At 40.5% G+C, this 17542-nt stretch overlaps 1 protein-coding gene across 7 annotated transcripts in view; it reads left to right on the top strand.

Moving 5' to 3' along the window:
• The window catches only part of arfgef1 (ADP-ribosylation factor guanine nucleotide-exchange factor 1 (brefeldin A-inhibited)), a 48823-nt gene that overhangs the window by 9655 nt on the left and 21626 nt on the right, over positions 1 to 17542 (top strand). For 6 of the 7 annotated variants that reach the window (XM_017031706.2, XM_025054643.1, XM_025054644.1 and 3 more), the window contains exons 2-10: positions 6054 to 6084; positions 8744 to 8900; positions 9089 to 9235; positions 9720 to 9899; positions 10336 to 10389; positions 12875 to 13232; positions 13702 to 13833; positions 14739 to 14986; positions 15469 to 15602. In XM_017031706.2, the coding sequence (XP_016887195.1) occupies positions 6054 to 6084; positions 8744 to 8900; positions 9089 to 9235; positions 9720 to 9899; positions 10336 to 10389; positions 12875 to 13232; positions 13702 to 13833; positions 14739 to 14986; positions 15469 to 15602 (1441 nt within the window). The remainder of the gene's footprint in view (positions 1 to 6053; positions 6085 to 8743; positions 8901 to 9088; positions 9236 to 9719; positions 9900 to 10335; positions 10390 to 12874; positions 13233 to 13701; positions 13834 to 14738; positions 14987 to 15468; positions 15603 to 17542) is intronic. The other variant, XM_008307772.3, reaches the window with a different exon arrangement.

A 17542-nucleotide genomic window follows, 5' to 3' on the forward strand; every position in this document is an offset into this window, starting at 1 on the left:
AGTCAGCAGGTATATTCACTTCAGGTGGTAGTCTTGGCTTGGTACCTGCTGTACACACAGCTGCAGTTCACACTAACTGACGACACCAGTGTCCACGCTGTAGTTGGTAGGTGTGGACGGTACCTTGTATACTGTATATTCTCACCCAACAAATTCCTGGTACCATTTCTTTAGCAAACTGTTTCTGCTCTTTGAAATAAATAAATGGCTGTAGGAGCGAACAAAACCCGTATCTGTCAGTGTGAAGTTCTATCACATTAATTAAAACTAAAGCTACTGAAATGAATGTATTTATTGCTTTAATTAAATAGTAAAATTAATTTGATTAAAAATGTAAACACATTTTAACACGTACGCTAACAGATGCACACTGTACGTCAAATAATTCAAGTTGTCCATCCACTTATCATTGCACTAGTAGAGAGTGACTACGCAGTTTGTCATTTACACGCGAACTAGACTTTTATTGGGACCATGAAAAAATAACTAGATTATCAGTAGATTTCTGAAAGATTATCATGCCGTATTTGTTAAAAAAAATTGATTGGGAGAAAATTGACACCTGAATTACGAGGCTTTAAAGAGTTATTTTGGAGCAACAGAAAATATAGTTATCGGTATTCTAAACTGTTGGTATTCCATCCTGTCTCGACCAGTCACCAGCTGCAGGCTCAGTAATAGAGTGATATGGAAACCTCCTGGGATGAACAGCTTTCTCACTTCATCATCCACACACAGTTCCGCCCTGGCCTTGTAAATGAATCCTTGCACTGCTTGAAATTACACATTTATTTTAGATGGGGAAAAAAACTCTGCTCACTTTCTGCCCATTACATTTGCTGCATGACACACACTCCCGCCCTCACATGCACCAGGACACACATCCAGTAAGGATATATGGCCAGTGATTCCCGAGCCAATCCTGACCAGCTGATATTCCTGAGGAGGACACTCCCAACAGCATGCTGTGCAGCTGCTGGCTAAAGAATGCTGTGTCACATCACTTCACTGAGGCTGGCTGGCATGAGCTTATTTTCCTGCGTGCAGCCCCTCAGCTGTGAAAGATGACTCTATTTCACAGAGTCTTTAATGCAGTACATCATCAACACCTTTTTCCCCCGTTCCTCCTTAGTGTAAATAAATGTTTTGTCCCTAAATGAATCATCGTGTTGAGGCTGAACTCTCTTATAGCACAAATAGTAAAGTCTCTGTCTGAGAATGATGATGATGTTTATTTATGCAGTGCAACTTTCATGAATATGCAAGCACGACTTCACCGGCGCTGTTTACATTCATGCAAAAACACAAACTCACACTCGTGTTTTCAGGTTGTAAAAAGTGGCCAGTGTTTGAATTTCAGTTATCCTCCAGATATTTTAAGGATGTGAACCACTAACCCAGCTCCAGCCCCGCGTTTAACCTGAGGATCTGACACCTCCGATACACCCTTTGATGATTCATTAACTTTATCTGTTACAGCTGCACATTTGCATGCTAATAGGCTGACTGAACCAATGTAAAGCTGATGTTTAAGCCGTGATCAGATATGGCGTTGCTCAGTGGAAGTGTGATTGAGTGGATCACTGATAATCCCTTTTGTGTTATAACACACACTGCAGAAAGCTGTCTCCGCTCTTCGCATTCAGCAATCTGACTGCGATGCCGTCGCCTTCTCTCCATACAAATCAGACTCTTTATCCCAGTATCGCTGTCAGACACTGTCAGCTGAAGCTGTGAGGTTGTTCTGCTTTTCCGTTTTTTTGTTTTTTTTTTAATATTTGCTATCTGACTCTCGGCATTTCTATGGATTTTCATATAACCCTCAGTACCAAACACACACCTGTAGCCTGTAGCTCAATGTGTCAGTGCAGAACTGTAGCTGCTACGTTCCACATTTGTCAGAGCACTGGCATTTAGTTGTTGTGCGTGATCTGACTTCAGACTGGGGTGCTGTTACTTTTTCATTTGATGTCGTCATCTACTCATGCATTTTTTACACACAGTCTTGTCCCGGAGGTGTCTTATATCAGGTTTTACCAGGCTATAATGTTTACTTTGGTAAACATAAGTCTGCTGCCTGAGGATGATGCGATATATACGTTTGTGCAGTGCTGTTGCTGCTTGACAGGAATCCTGACAGTAATGAAGTTTTTCTTTTTGTATGTTTGGTAAATAATATATTTGCAATAATGAAGTTTTTCTTTTTCAAGTGTATGTTTGGTAAATAATATATTTGCAGCATCTTGTGGGTGTCAAGCCCTGCGGTGAAATCTAAATCCTGAATTATCCTTTTAGAAAAAAAAACATTATAGTTTATTCATTTATTTGTCTTCTACGGTTCAATCTTTCACCGGGAAAACGCTAGAAACTATTTTTTGGGTGAATCTACAATAGCCTTTTGCTACTTTCTGTTCTAGCTGCAGGATCATTTAGTTCCCATAGCCTTGCACTGACAGTCATACTTTTTAACTGCTAACAAAGCAGTGTCCTATGTTCCATTTGTGCTGGTCTGTTTTGTGCTGCACCTTTTGTGAAACACCTAGTGCCCACTCTAGTTAGTTCACAGAAACTTTCAGCTCAGTTTTTTTTTTTTGCCATTTCCAAGACGTGGAGCCTGCAGTCACTACAGTAGGGTGAAGGGTTCAGTACAGCTTCTGTCAGATCCCACCCCCCACCCCACCCCCAGCTTAGAGGCGGCTTTAGGGTGGCCATTGTTTACTGTAAGTGACAGCCTCAGGATAAGTCCTTAAAACTGAAATAGGAGCAAATGCCCTGCTGATCTGCAGAAGTATCTCTGTGGAAAAGAAATGAATCATCGACATATATTAGACTCAATGTGGGCCTAAAATGTCTGTCTCCAATGGTAGATTAGCAAATTACATTAATGTGAAACAGTTGAGTGTGCTCTACCGTAGGGACTTGGGTCAAAGACAAGGAAAGACTTGGTGATTTAGGGCCTAGAAGGCTGCTGTTAAGTCCGTCGTACATTACTGTGCTCTCAAAGGCTTTACTCTGATGCTCTGTCTGGACCATAGCTCACATCAATGCAGTACAGCTCCCTGCTAATGTATCTGGTCAGGGAAATAGGTGTGTTATGTCACTTCCCCTCACTGGTGTTCAGTGACGGCAGCATGGCTGTTTCAGCCAAGATACTTGAAAAGAGTTGACACACACTCACACACTTACACTCCTGTTCTTACATCATCTGCTAGTGTTTACCCGACAATCATTTATATATTTGTAGAAAAAAAATATATTCTGAAGTTCAATACTAAGTGTGTATGTGATGGCGTAATTTAATTTATTTATTTCAAAGTTTTTTTTTCTTTCAGTCAGTCTTGTTTTAAACACATTTATTTGGTGAACTGTCAGCTTTTACTAGATCCCCGTACTTTCAAGTGGACTTTGTAGATTTAACATCAGTGGAATTGTGTTTTTCTCCCCATTGTTAAACCTGCTCTCTGGGACAAACTTGGCCACAGAACTGTTGTGATCAAGGTCAGCAGTAGTTGGTGCGACTGCTGCAGGGTGGAGAGCTCTATAAGTAAATTAGTAACCAAATGCTGGTCCGTGATAGGAATACTTGAGGTGAGCCAAAGCTCACGTTCAGCCAACCGTTTAAACCAACAATTTAAAGAATACTGAGCTCAACATTCTAAAAAAACAAAAACCCAGTAAAACAGACTTAGGTGAAGAATGATATGTTTAGACTCCAAAAATACACATGTATATCTTGGGCTAAAACTCTAATCTTTAGACACTGGCAGCTGATATTACAGATTATGATGACTTATACCACAACTGTAATCAGTACCAGAAATACCCACCACAGCATTTTAATATGTCAAAAGACCTAGCATACAGTGTCAGTATTCATATCTTGGCTGTTCCCCCTCAAAGCTCCTTGTTTATTCAATTACTGGTAGAAAGACAGGAGGAGAAAACAGGAGAGAAAAGGGAAGATTAATGCCAAACAAACCAATTACCTAATGGTTACTCTCACAGTCAGTATGAGAGTCGACATGTCTCCTTGACGGTGTCCTGCAGTCTCCCCACTGCCTGTCCCTTTCTTTGACTAATATATACATAAATCAAATGTGTGCATACATGATCTTTTCCCTCCAGTCGGACATGCAGCACTTCAACAGAACTGCTTTATCAGGGTGCTTTTTGTGGCGCACTCCAAAAGATTGGATGGTATTGACTCACTGCTTTTAGAAATCTTCAGAATGGAAATGACATCACACATATGAAGGAGACAAAGTTTATATTGATGTATTGTCATGGAGTACTACAGAATATTATTTAAAATATATATTTTATTAATGGATTATAGGGCTAAATTTTCTACAGATGAAAAATGTAAATTCAGCAGCTAATGTAATCGAGTCCTTAGCAGCCTAATGTATGAATGCTTTAACGGTGAGGATTCTGCTTGAGGATCAGAGCTGTGAACATAGTTTCAAGGCAATAACAGAAGATAATGAGAAGCTCACATATATGGTCCGTTAAGAAAGAAAATACTAGAAGGTCATACCCATCGACACAGAGTCATCATTACTATAACAAATACATTGGCACAGCTGCTGTCTCTCTGCTCAGCAGCTTCTACATAATTCTCTCTGTTCGTCTCCATCTTTAATCTCTCTCTTCTTGTTTGTTTCTTGTCAAGCGTCTTGCCTCATACACACTGACTACAGTGGTCTGTCAGCCTCTGCTGGAAATGATTCTCCATCTCTCTGTGGCACCACAAGTGCATTTGAGGTCAAGCTTGCTTCAAGATTTATCCTTCTATTTCTTCATTTTCAGCCGATTTATTGAAAATTGGTCACGTCTGATAATAAATGTGGGGCATTTCACACAGGCAGCAATGTACTAGTCATGATGTGGGTTACATTCTCATGATTATCATTAAATATTTGTTATTTATTTTATGTCCTGGAAGCAATTTACAATCATAATTGGACATTCAACAATTTTCAAATCAACTTTGCAGTTTAAGCTAACTTTATTTTAGCTAGTCTGTTCTGCATCATAAACAAAACTGTGCTCCTCATTTTTTTCCCCTAAAAGAAAGTGTCCCTTTACACTGGCACTCAAGAGAACCAGCATTCATTTAATTTCACCGAGTGTTTGGTGTTAAATATTCAAGTGATTTTCTCTTAAATGTGTTCTGGGGCCTTCCAGAAATAAAATAATTTGGCTGTTGTTGTAGTCAGGGACCGTCCAAATGTTCCCAGCTTGGCCCAAGCCTGTACTGCTGAAGTGCTGCGTGTGTTTTGAAGCACTTCCTCTCTGAAGATCTCCTCTTTAGTGTCCTGTACCAGTTGGCCTCTCATTCGCACTTTTTTTTTTTGCTCTATTTCTGGTTCTTTTTTCCTCCCTCTTTCCTCCCTCTGTGGCTCTGTCTCTATTTTTTTTTTTTTTTCACCCTGGTTTTTCATGCCAGCGCTCAGCAAGTTCATACCAGTGCTTTCATACCAGGAGATCCGTGAAATAAACACAACTGTTGGCTGATTTCAAGTACTGTGGCCTGAGTTAGAAGCTATTACATTTATGAGAGGGTTGTGCTCCAGCGGAGGTCGACCCTTCGTGATTGCAAGAAAAACTCGGACATGACTACGAGACCCTTCGAACTTACTACACTGCTCAACACTTGCAGTGTACAGTACAACTCCTCGGTGTTCTCAAGCAGAAACCAGGAAGCTATATTAACACAGTAGAAATGCTTCAAACGGGTTGTGTGTTGTGACCAAAATATTATTTTTTGGTTAAAAAAAAAGAGCCAAGGAGAGATATGAGGCTGGGCTAATCTCTCTGGACTTTCCAGATCTCATCTTTTTTATTTTTTATTTTTTTTGAGAAAATCTATAAAAGCAAGTCCTCATAAATAAATAAAATGTTTCCAGGCAGTGGTACCGTACAGTATATGCTCCTCTCCCAGGGGAGTTATTAACTGACTAAAAATGTGTAAAATACTGAACATCTTTTCATTCCCCTGTGGTTCATAGCAGCTCATTTAACACTACCTCCTTTCTCTGTTTGTGTTTCAGAGGAAATCAAAGAGGAGTCAGAGAAATTAAGGTAAGAAAATAATTACTATTTAATTCAAAGGTGTTGAGGGTGTTGTTGGCTGGGCCGTTTGTGCAAGGTGAAAACATTGAGTCTTTAAATGCAGGTCTGTTGTGTTTAGTCTAGTTGATTAGGTTGGAAATCATTGTGTGTATCTGTGTCTGCGTGAATCCAAGCCTCAAGTGTGTTTGTTGTTTGTCTCTCACTCAGATTTCTTTCCCCAAGGCCCCTTTGCCGTCTCATCAATGACTATCTTTAGCAACTCTTGCCAAATGCTAAACACTCCCTAACTCTTTGTGTGCGAGTGTTTTATCTTTTTATCGGTGTGCATACTTTTGAGCACCCGTATTTTTTTTTGCTGCAGTTTCTGGGCATGAGGTGGTTTTCATACGGAACATGAAACAATCAGGAGTTCTTCCTCTCGTTTCCACCTCCTGTGGTTTGACTTTCATTCAGTTTCTGTTCCATTTATAGTTTCTTTTAAGAATTTGGTTTCTGTATTTCTAATTTATTTCTCCTTCACATTTCCACTCCCCACTCCAATTTTCTCTATATATTTTCCATTATCTTTTAAGTAAAAATTGCGTTTTACCATTTCCATCTGCATTGTATCTCTAACCCTTGATTTTGGAGATCAAAAATATCTCAAACAAAGGCTGCTGCTCCTAACATGTTTCTGTTCTACGTACAGAGAGTTGATGTTTAATAGTTCCAACGTAACATATGCAGGTTATCTAAAAAAGAGAAATAATTAACCAGAAACCTGTAAATAAAACATATTTGTACCAACATTTTTTCCTCTTATTGAACCAAACAGTTTTGTTTTGGTTTGTTGAAAAAAAAAAACTCTCTGGAGAAACCCTGGATTTGTTCATTTTGATGTTAGTCTTATTATTATCACACTGGTCTATTTTGCGTGGTGAGAGCAATCAAGTTGCTCCAGAATCTCATCACAGCCTGCCGCTGTCTCTGATATGAGCTCCTAATGGGAGAGTGTCTCCTGAACGGCTGCATTAACAGGTTCATTAAGAATTGCTAACGTTTGCTGAAACGTACTCCAGAGCAAAGTTAAAGTGGACCTGATGGGACTCCATGATATGCAATCTCTCACTACGAATTAGCACTGTTTCCTCTACTGATGACTTCCTCCTTCCACATGCCAGAGGACTCGAAAATAATCGTTGATTTGGGGTCTGTTTTCAGTTTTTCTTTTAGAAAAAAGAAACAGTTGAGTTGGAATTGTGCAACTGTATATCTGGCATTAGGAATCCCACCTGCATCCATACAACGTATCAGTTTCTACCAGTATTACTACCTCATCCATGTGTACCTGGTAAATATTTTCTTTGAGGAAGTTGATGAAGAAATGTTTAAAAGAAAAAACAGTCACTCACACCACCATACCCTTCTAGTGTCCTGTTCAAATTACAAACAGGACTTTTGTATGGTTTTTGGCAAATGTCCTGAATGAAAATAATATGAAGAACCACATTGCTGCCCACTGCTTCCCTTGGTGATGGGTTAAAAGCAGAGGCTGAGTTTCCCCCTGGTACAATGACAATACAGACCATAAAAATAAATAAAAAATAATGAGAATGATTTAGTTCCGTATAAACCGCACAGACCTGGTTGGTTTCACCCACGCCCTTTTCAAAGGTCAAAGATAAGGTGTCATGTTAAACATCCTTTATCAACAGAAGCTCCATCATAAATACTAACTCACCTTTGGTCATATGTGATGATATTAATGGTCTATTGATTTACTACAGTATAAAAATGTCATTTTTTTAATGACAGGAACCATGCATCTGCCTGTACTTGAAGAAGACTCTGACAATAGTCCAGGATTCAGACCTGATTGTTGGACTATTGTCCATGTTATGTTTTATAAGCCGACAGATAACGAGTGACTAAAAGATCTTTATTCTTTTTAATATAAGATTATTTTTAAAATTAATATTTAAAGTGTTCCTCTCCTGTCCCATTAATTCATTCTCCTCCAGCTTTGCTTCTATCCTATCGCTGCTTTTCAGTCGGCTTTGTTCTTATTGCCCTAATTGTTTCATGTTCTTTGTGTTATTTCCTCTTAAATTCATCCCTTTGTTTCGCCCCCTCCTCGCCGTCACCTTTATGAGGTACTTCATCTTTTTTTTCCTCTTCCCTCTGTGTCTCTCTTTGATCGTGACCTGCTACAGTCTGGGAGGTCGTCCCTCTGAAAAGAGCTGAAGTCATGCTTTTTTGGTTGCGCAGGCATAAACAATGCAACCCTGCCCTCTCTGTCTCCCTGCTCCCTCTCTTCTTTCTGTCTGCTTTCACACCAGCCAGTGCAGTCTGGGTGTGGTGGTGATGCTAACAGACGCTCTAGACACCAGGCTGTGTCTGTGCTTGTTACTGACCACAGTCAGTGACTAAAATATTAGGTAGAGGAGAGACAGAAAGCTTGAAACACATTGTTTTTTTTAAAACAAACAGAGTGAAATACATCGGGTTTAATGTTAAAGACGTTGCTCTGAAAACAGAAACACTGGTCTTCATGTCAAAGTGTGGCTGTGAGTGTGTCAGGCTGATCATTAAACCCTGCTTTCTTTTCCACTCACTTCGTCTGACAGACAGAGTCATGTGATCACTGCACTTGTCTCTTCATATCTCCTTTTTTTTCTCTCCTCCTCAGTCCACCCAGTGGAGACGGCAAATCTGGTTCCAGCACTTTACCGCCTATCAAATCAAAGACCAACTTCGTTGAAGCAGACAAGTACTTCTTGCCGTTTGAGCTAGCATGTCAGTCCAAATGTCCTCGCATCGTCATCACCTCACTCGACTGTTTACAGGTCAGTTGCCGAGCACTTTTTTTCCTGTTTTCCTGAGTCTACCAATCCACTGCATACAAATGACAAATTAATTTGAATCCGTTGCAGGAGGTTGCCTTAAGGTTTAGTTAAAATAAAAGTATTTTTACAAACAGTATTCTTCTTTTATAATTTATCTGTGTGGTTCATCGTCTGTTTCTCACTTGCAGAAACTAATAGCATATGGCCACCTGACGGGCAGCGCCCCGGACAGCACAGCCCCGGGTAAGAAGCTCATCGACAGGATCATCGAGACCATCTGTGCTTGTTTCCAAGGGCCGCAGACAGACGAGGGCGTTCAGCTACAGATTATTAAGGTGTGCAGCCATCCATCACACAGGATCACACTGATACTTGAGCACAGTTAGATCACTTGCATTTACTTTTTTGGGGGGAAGGGAAGAGCACTTTTTATTTCACTGAATTTTAATCCAACTATTTATGATCTACCTTTGTTACAAAGCTTTATAAAACACCTTTGTCTGCTATCTGTTCAATTTTCCAAAACATAGATGTTGAAAAAAAAAAACATGGTGAAATGGTACATGAAAATAATTAATTTTTTTTGATGACTCAACAAATATTTTCTTTACCCAGTTTGGAGTGATGTGATGTGTTTCTATCAAACAGTCAGTATCATGTGTATTTCCTTACTGTTTATTTGTGTAAGTTGCATTTCTTGTTGGGCACCATGTTCCTGTGGCACATACTGCAGCTCATCATCATTAAAAATAATAATGTGTTTCTATCAAACAGTCAGTGTCATGTGTATTTCCTTACTGTTTATTTGATTTCTTCCAGGCTCTGTTGACTGCAGTGACCTCTCAGCACATAGAAATCCACGAGGGCACTGTCCTGCAGGCCGTCCGCACATGTTACAACATCTACCTGGCCAGCAAGAACCTCATCAACCAGACTACAGCAAAGGCCACGCTAACACAGATGCTCAACGTCATCTTTGCACGCATGGAGAATCAAGCAGTACGTCCCAGCGTCACCTACACGTGCACTCATAACACAGTATACTGTTAGGTGCAAGGACACGCATCAGAGAGAGACAGGGGACACGTGTCTGTGATTAAGTATTACAAGGAGAGAAACCTTTTTTTTTTTAGCTAGATTAGCATCAGATGTCATATCTAAAATGTGGTAAAATTAGATAAAATTTATCAAATTTTAAGATAAGATTTTCTTTTGCAATAAAATAAGATTTCCTATGAGAATTCTCTGATGAATATGACCTCTCAAACCACTTGTTATTTAATTAAACGCAAATTAATTCGCTGTGTGTCCATCAGAACATGGTAGCGTTAGGTGTTGCCTTCTGAAAACGCTTGCTCTAATGTCATCTTGTTCTTTTTGAATTACACTTCTGCCTTCCTCACCTGCTTCCTTCCCTTCCTTTTTGGACACGTAGCTTACAAATCACAAGCTCTCTTGGTCTCTGGCCTCCAGAAAGCGTGACCGCCAGGTGCAGGAAGGTCGGGACGTGCCTGATCAGACTTCTCAAACTCGTCTCCGTGCATCCGTGTTTGCGCATCTCTTTCCAGCTTTTGCCTCCTTGATTCATGCACTCATTTCTTTCCTTCTTTAGCTCCTACACCGCACAGCAGCAGTCGTGCCGTGTACTTTTTTTCACCGTGTGTTTGCTGTGGCTTTTGTTGACCTGCCCACACGTCATCATGTTCTCCTTCACAAATTTACATTTGCATTTTACCAAACATTCCCACTTCAGTGGTGTTACGTGTTAAATGCTTCACTGTATTTGTTTTTTGCTATGAAAAAATTATGAAAAGTCAGACCTTGAGGGAAAAAAACTTAGCATGTACTTAGTAATAGATAGTAGTTTTTGGTTTTATGATAAAGTGAATCATTTTGTTAATTTATATTCAAATAAATGTAAAAAGTCACACTACCTTACAATACTCAGCCCCAGAATAGCTACTTTTTCTGTGTTTTTCCAATTTGAGCTAAGCCTTTGTGCTTCAGTTAGCACAGGCTAACACATGCGTTTCTGGTGCCAAAAATAGAACATGGCTGCTCTGATAAAAACCATTTTGTACTCCACATATCGCATAGCAACAGTGCTTGAAAATGGAAGTTAGCTAATGGTTGGTGTTTGTTAGCAAGCTATGTCGACAGCAACTGTTCTTCACATTTCTTTGACCTTGTTATTTAAGCTCTTTTTCATGGTGGTACACAGATTTTTACCGTCTTTTTTCTGTCCGTGCAGTGCCACAATGTTTAGCATATGCGACTCATGCTGCATTGAAGTAGTTTGGCACTGTGAGTGTTAGATTGAATAATTTATTCCTACATGTTTACATTTGTCTGAAGAGTCCAGTTTTAGCCAAAACAACGCAGAACTCCTGACAGACTTTGAGGCAGAGAGGCCTGTTGTTTTGTTATCACTGCCCACATAGTGTCGAGCTCCTGCATGGAGGGGATCCACTCTCTGTGTTTGTGTATAAATTTATCCTCACACACCCGGTGTGGTATATAATAACCGGCAAACACACACAGACGGTGTTTGTCCTCCCTGCTCTCACACAGCCTTCACCGTCCGACTGAGGTGGCATTTAAATAATGAGCTTAGTCTGTTTGCCTCTACCCTCCAGTCAAGATGCGTTTGTCTGGCCTCGTCACTGCAGCTCACGGTCAATACTAATTGTTGCATTAGGAGTCTTCTGTCATTAAATTCAGCTTCTTTCATTTAAACCCTGTTAAAAGCGGCACCTTTTATTTGAAGGTGAACAGCTGTGGGGGAAATTGTTGGGGGAAACACAAAAGAATGAGGCGTTAATAGGAGAAGTTTGTGTTTGAAGTAGACGTGAAGGACTGCCATTTGTTTGACTTGGGTTGGGTGGACATACAGTTTTGATCAGTGTATCTGTGTCTATTTTTTTTTATTATTTGTCCATGTACTGATTGGCTGTGAGGCACTGCTGTTGTAGACGCTGCAGACTCATCACCGCTACATTTTTGTTAATGTTTCACCTTCTGTATTTTCACATCACTTCACGTTGTGTGCCCTTCCTCTTTTAGTGACTTTGTCAACATTTAAGCTGAACAGTTCCACACACTGTGCACACTGACTGGAGGAACGCTGTTGTCACTTTAGTTTTTGGCTGAGAGAATTTTCCACTGCTTGTCTTTGTGTTTGCTCCCGTATTTTGAAACGTGTTTCTGCTGCTTGCTTTAATTTGTTCTTCCTGCAACCAGAAGTCACATTTTGCTTCATGTGAAATCAGTTATTCAAAAAATAATAATAACCTCAGTATTTTCCTTGTATAATTTCCATACATACAGATGAAAGAATAGTGTTATTTAATCTGAGAAATACAATTTTGCAATGTGTTCACGTGACCTAATATCACAGCCGGATATTAATGTGTGGTATCAATAATTGTGGTTATCAATTTGTACTCTGTTTAATAACCTAATGACATAATTGTCATGACAGGCTTAGTCATAATGTCTCTGAGGAGCCAACTTTTCAAGGAAATACCTTCTGCCACTAGACTGAAACAGATACCAGTCTGCAGGAGCCACAGCACGTCTTTATTTCTTGTGTATTGTCTAGCTGCTGCTAGTAGCATGGCTCACATCTTCCTCAGTTTGAATTCATATACATTTCAGATAGAAAAAGGCCGTCTGATTATTCACACACACTCTCCTGATGTTACCTGAACTGTTAACTGTCCCGAGCTACGGCTCTGACACCTGGACGTGTTCTGTCTCTGCTGTGAGCTCATTGAACAGGTCTTTCACACATGAGTGACTTTGTCGGGTTGTAACCACTCTCTTCTTGTGTGTGTTTGTGTTGTGTGTACCTGTGTTCTCCAATTGTTTTATTTTCTTGTGTGTCTACTCTTTGTCAACGTGCTTTCTTTGTTTATGTGTTGCTCTTTTGTTGTGTGTATGGATGTTACCCCCCATCCTCCCCCCTCACACAGCTGCAGGAGGCAAAACAGCTGGAGAGAGAGCGACACCGGCAGCACTCACCAATCACCCAGCACACTGAGCCCAACTCCCCTCAGCTCCAGACTCACATCCACCCACAGGCCAAAGGTACAGGCCAAGAGGCCAACGGCCCCGTGACCCCGTCCACGCCCAGCATTAATATCCCATCAACGCCGTCTACTCCCTCAACACCGGCCCAAGACTTCAGCACCAGGTCTGTGTCTGAGGAGCAGGAGGAGCAGGGAGAGCAGGGCCCGGTCTTTGAGAGCCCTGATCCGGAGAATGGTTCTGATTTCTGTGTGGCTGAAAATGAACAGACTGAAGCGGATCAAGCTACTGCAGCAGCGCAAAGTGAGTTCGGCTGAGCTTCCCGTGTTGTCCTCCGTCACTTTAGCAGAATAACGATCAATCACGTCCAATCTAGACACTGACTATGTTGTTATAGTAGAAGACGTAAAAGCATTTATTTTGAAGCATTGCTCTGTGAGACTTAGGAGAAACATCTAGAGTCAGCACACAGCCGGGAAAAAAGCATATTCTATGCTGTTTCTTTAAAAAAAAAAAAAGAACATAATAGCAACAGAAACCACATTTACCATAGTGAATTATATGATGCTATACTGAGCTCTACACAAGATCATTCACTCTGAGATCTGATGTAGAATATGAAGAGAAAGACAGAGCGGAGTGATTCAGTGAATGTAATCTTATTTATGGCGTCCTTCATCATAATACATCTGCTACAGTCAGATATTAACATCAGATAAAAAATGATGATGCTTTTGTTCTGACGGTTGTATGTGTATGTGATCTTGTTCAGATGCAGCAGCTCAGCAGCATCAGCAGGCTGGAGGAGAGGAGGAAGAGGAGGAGGAGAGCCCCAACTATGAGGAAAAAGCACAGGAAATAGTGCAGAATATTCTGCAGGAGGTGGTCAATACTGTGGCTGGAGGTGAGTCACGTTTTGCGACCGCTTTTTTTTTTTATCGATCTTAGGATTCTTTGTTGCTAAATATGCTCTTAAAATAGGGATAGGTCAAAAATGTCCTGTCTGGTTTGATTGTTCATTTATTTAGTATGAATTGTCAATCTATACTGTTGTTTTTTATGATTGTGAATGTGAACAGTTGTCCTCTGTACGTGGTCCTTGGGTCAACTCTGCCCGAACCAAACGTTAGCTCCTCCTGCAACTCAAAAACTAAAAGAATGTGTCCTAAGATTTTATCAAAGCCAGGATATTATAGTTTTTACTGGCTGCCAATTATCATTTCAAAATGTTACACCTGCCGTTCTGGCTCTTACAGATTAAAGAATCCAGCTGAGCTGAGGAAACAGACCGGAGTCTAGTGTCTGCTCATTAGTTGCACTATTTTTTTTTCTTTCCTCAAAGAACTGAGACAAATGCAGCTCAGATGTTGGATTACACAAGTTGTTTATTACATGGCAAACAGTGTGTCTTTAGTCTTTCGCCCTGTTACAGAGTCTCTAATGTCTTCAGCCCTTGTTCCTGGCCGTATAATTTCAGGTCAGGTTGAGCTTCCTGTGGTTTCCTCAGATGATGACAAAAGCGCTCACTCTTTGTGCACAGCGTTAAAAAAAAGCCACAAAAATACACACACGCACAGGAACACAAAAGCACATTGGTGACCTTTTAAATACACACCATGAGCTCTATGTTAAAAACAGGTCTGAATGGTCAGGAGGAACATGGAGAAGAACCTGCTCTGAGTTTGTCTCTGCTTAACCTGAAATCACACAGTCACCTGTGAAACATTGATTTCCCCCTAAGGACAGCACAAGGTTTTATTGCAACTGCATAATTTGGGACTCTCAACTCCTGTCCAAATGTCCCCACAGGTCACTGTCTGGACCCTGCAAGTCTCTGCTCTGATGCCAAGGAATCTGGTGGTGAAGGTGAGCCAGCAGAATCAGAGACGACTGAAGCGGTGACCGAGGGCACGCAGAACTCCCTGGACGATGAAGGCACTCTGGGTAGTGACAGTGAGCACGTCCATGCCAACGGTATCCCGGGCACGCCTATTTCTGCCAGCTTCACGCCCTCGTTGCCTGATGACAGACTGTCTGTCTCGTCCAATGACACTCAGGTATGAGACACGGCTGAGGGACAACGGTGTTTTCTAGTCTGATTTTACAATTTATAAGACGAAACAGGTCGAGGTTAAAATTAAAGTCAGATTTATTTTATTATAATTTCTTCTTATGTCACATCAGCTGGAGTTCATCCTGTCCTCACAGCCAATCAGTGTATCCTGTTTGATGTGCTTTAGCCAGGATCTATAGCCGTAATTGCTCATTCAGATGAAATCTAATTAAATATTTCTGAGGTACATTAATTAACATGAACGTTTTTTCTGCCAGGATGTGATTTATAATCTCTTCAGCTACGTAAAGTCTGCAATTATGTTTGATCGTGCTCCTCCTTAATCCCGATCAAACAGAACTAATGTCCAAGAGTTTGTAATCGCAGTTTTCATCATCATCATCATCATTTGGCTGGTGGTATGAGACATTCAGGGAAATGAAACTGTTTCCAACCGCAGCGTCTCCCATGTCTGTGGCTCTGCAGGAATCAGGAGCAGCACCAGGTCAACTACCAGGTGCTAAATTCTCCCACATCCTCCAGAAAGATGCCTTCCTGGTCTTTCGCTCCCTCTGCAAGCTGTCAATGAAGCCACTGTCGGACGGACCACCCGATCCCAAGTAAGAACACGGCAATGAACTTAGATGGTTTATGTTGAAAATGGCTCTGAACAAGTTCCAGAAGGCTTTGTGATTAAATAGATCTATCATGGTGGTTACGTTTGACATTGTCAGTTTATCTGCACATTTGTTTTGCTTTAAAATGCACCCAGAAAATGTACAAGGAGCTATTTTGGGAAGTGATTCATTTCAAGGATTTAATTCAGCATTAAATTGTGACATTATGAGCTGCTCGTGCTAACAGCAATGAACATTTTGTTATTGGTGACAATTTACAAGTTTAAATGCAGTCTTAATATATCGACCTGCTGTGATTTGCGTTTTGGTTTTTGGGCAATATATTTACATAATATGTATTTGTTGTATTGAGGACTGTCAATTGATTGAATTAATCATTTAGCTCCCTGCGTTTAACCAGATTAAAAATGTAATTTATATGACAGGCCCAGTTGTGATAAGTGATGGAGCAGAGACCAAAAAGGAATAGAGATCATAATAATAATTCTGTTTTTTCATCGAACATCATATTTCTCCTCGCTGTTTTTTATTTTTTATTTATTTAATATCAATTAGCAATGCCATGTTTAACATGTGCCAGTGTGTGAGTCAGCGTGAAGGAGGCTCAGGTCTGTTACCTCAGCACTAATGTGTCGCGTCAGTATTGGCGTCAGACCAACAGCCATCTTTACTCTTCTAGCGAGGTCGATCTCCGTGTTTGATTCTCTGTAGACACACAGGAAGAACAGCTGCTCTTTTATAGGATTAAGAACCAACAACCAGGTTGTAGCAGCTGCATGTAGATTCTCCACAGGTCTTATTGTGTTCCTCCTTTGTTAGGACAAAAAAGAGCTCGGGTTTTACCGTAGACTGAACCACAGTTCATCAAAATGGAAAAGTTAACACTTAATAATTCAGGGATCTGTAAAAAAAAACAAAAAAAAAACACAGAGACTTCTGTATGTTACCTCCATGGTTTCTTTATGGTCATATTTTACCATCTCATATTCAAATCCATTAAAAGGAAAGGTCAGCTCCGACTGGATTTCTCTGAACACGATTATCCCACTGCCACTCGGAGAAGATTTAGTGATACGTCCTCCCTGTGCGATATAAATCCTCGTTTGTCTGATGTGTCGCAGAGAAGCTGCAAATCTCAGCACATAAAGTTTGTTTTCTTTCTTTTGGAGCTTTAGCATCACTCTGTCTGTTCTGTCTGCTGCAGATAATAAAAAATAAATAAATAAGAAAACAGTTCAGTCAAGCTGTAGCTCAGTACAGTGGGAGGAGCTTTGATTCCGTAGTCCCAGTGTTACTTTGAAGACTGCTGCAGACTTCCAGTCTGTGGAGCAGCCTGATCTGGACCGATGATGTGGTCTGTGTGCAACAGTGCACTGCTGCTGCTGCGTGTCCTGCTGTTGGGATACAGTTGAGGAGTACTCACTCCTTTGCTCTGGAATAAACTGGAATAAAGAGAGTATTCCACTGCTGTTGGTCTTGTTTACATCTCTGGCCTACAAGACAACAAACTTTATTGGTCTGGTCATCAGTTCCTCCTATTAACATGACCAAGTCCATACTGATTGGGCAAATTTTAAAATTTGATTTGATTAGTCAACTAATGCATTGATTCCCAACCACTGTGCTGTGAGTTGGTCTGAAATAATATTATTTATATCTTGCAAATAATTTTTCTTTGTTTGTCAATGCCTGACATGCAGAACAGTTAAATACCCTTCCACAGTTTGGTTTCATTAATATTAACACTCCCTGCAGTTAGAATATTTAAACCGACTTTGTTTAGATATTCTTCTGAAACACACATCATTACCAGTGTGACTTTCTTTTTTATTCGCGGTCAAGATGAAAGACCTTTTTGATGTGGGTGGATGTTTTTCTTTAGACATAATGTATTTACTTATGAGGTTGAACAGGAAAGAAAG

Source organism: Cynoglossus semilaevis, chromosome 3, assembly GCF_000523025.1.
Source record: "Cynoglossus semilaevis isolate Cse_v1.0 chromosome 3, Cse_v1.0, whole genome shotgun sequence".
Classification (NCBI taxonomy): domain Eukaryota; kingdom Metazoa; phylum Chordata; class Actinopteri; order Pleuronectiformes; family Cynoglossidae; genus Cynoglossus; species Cynoglossus semilaevis.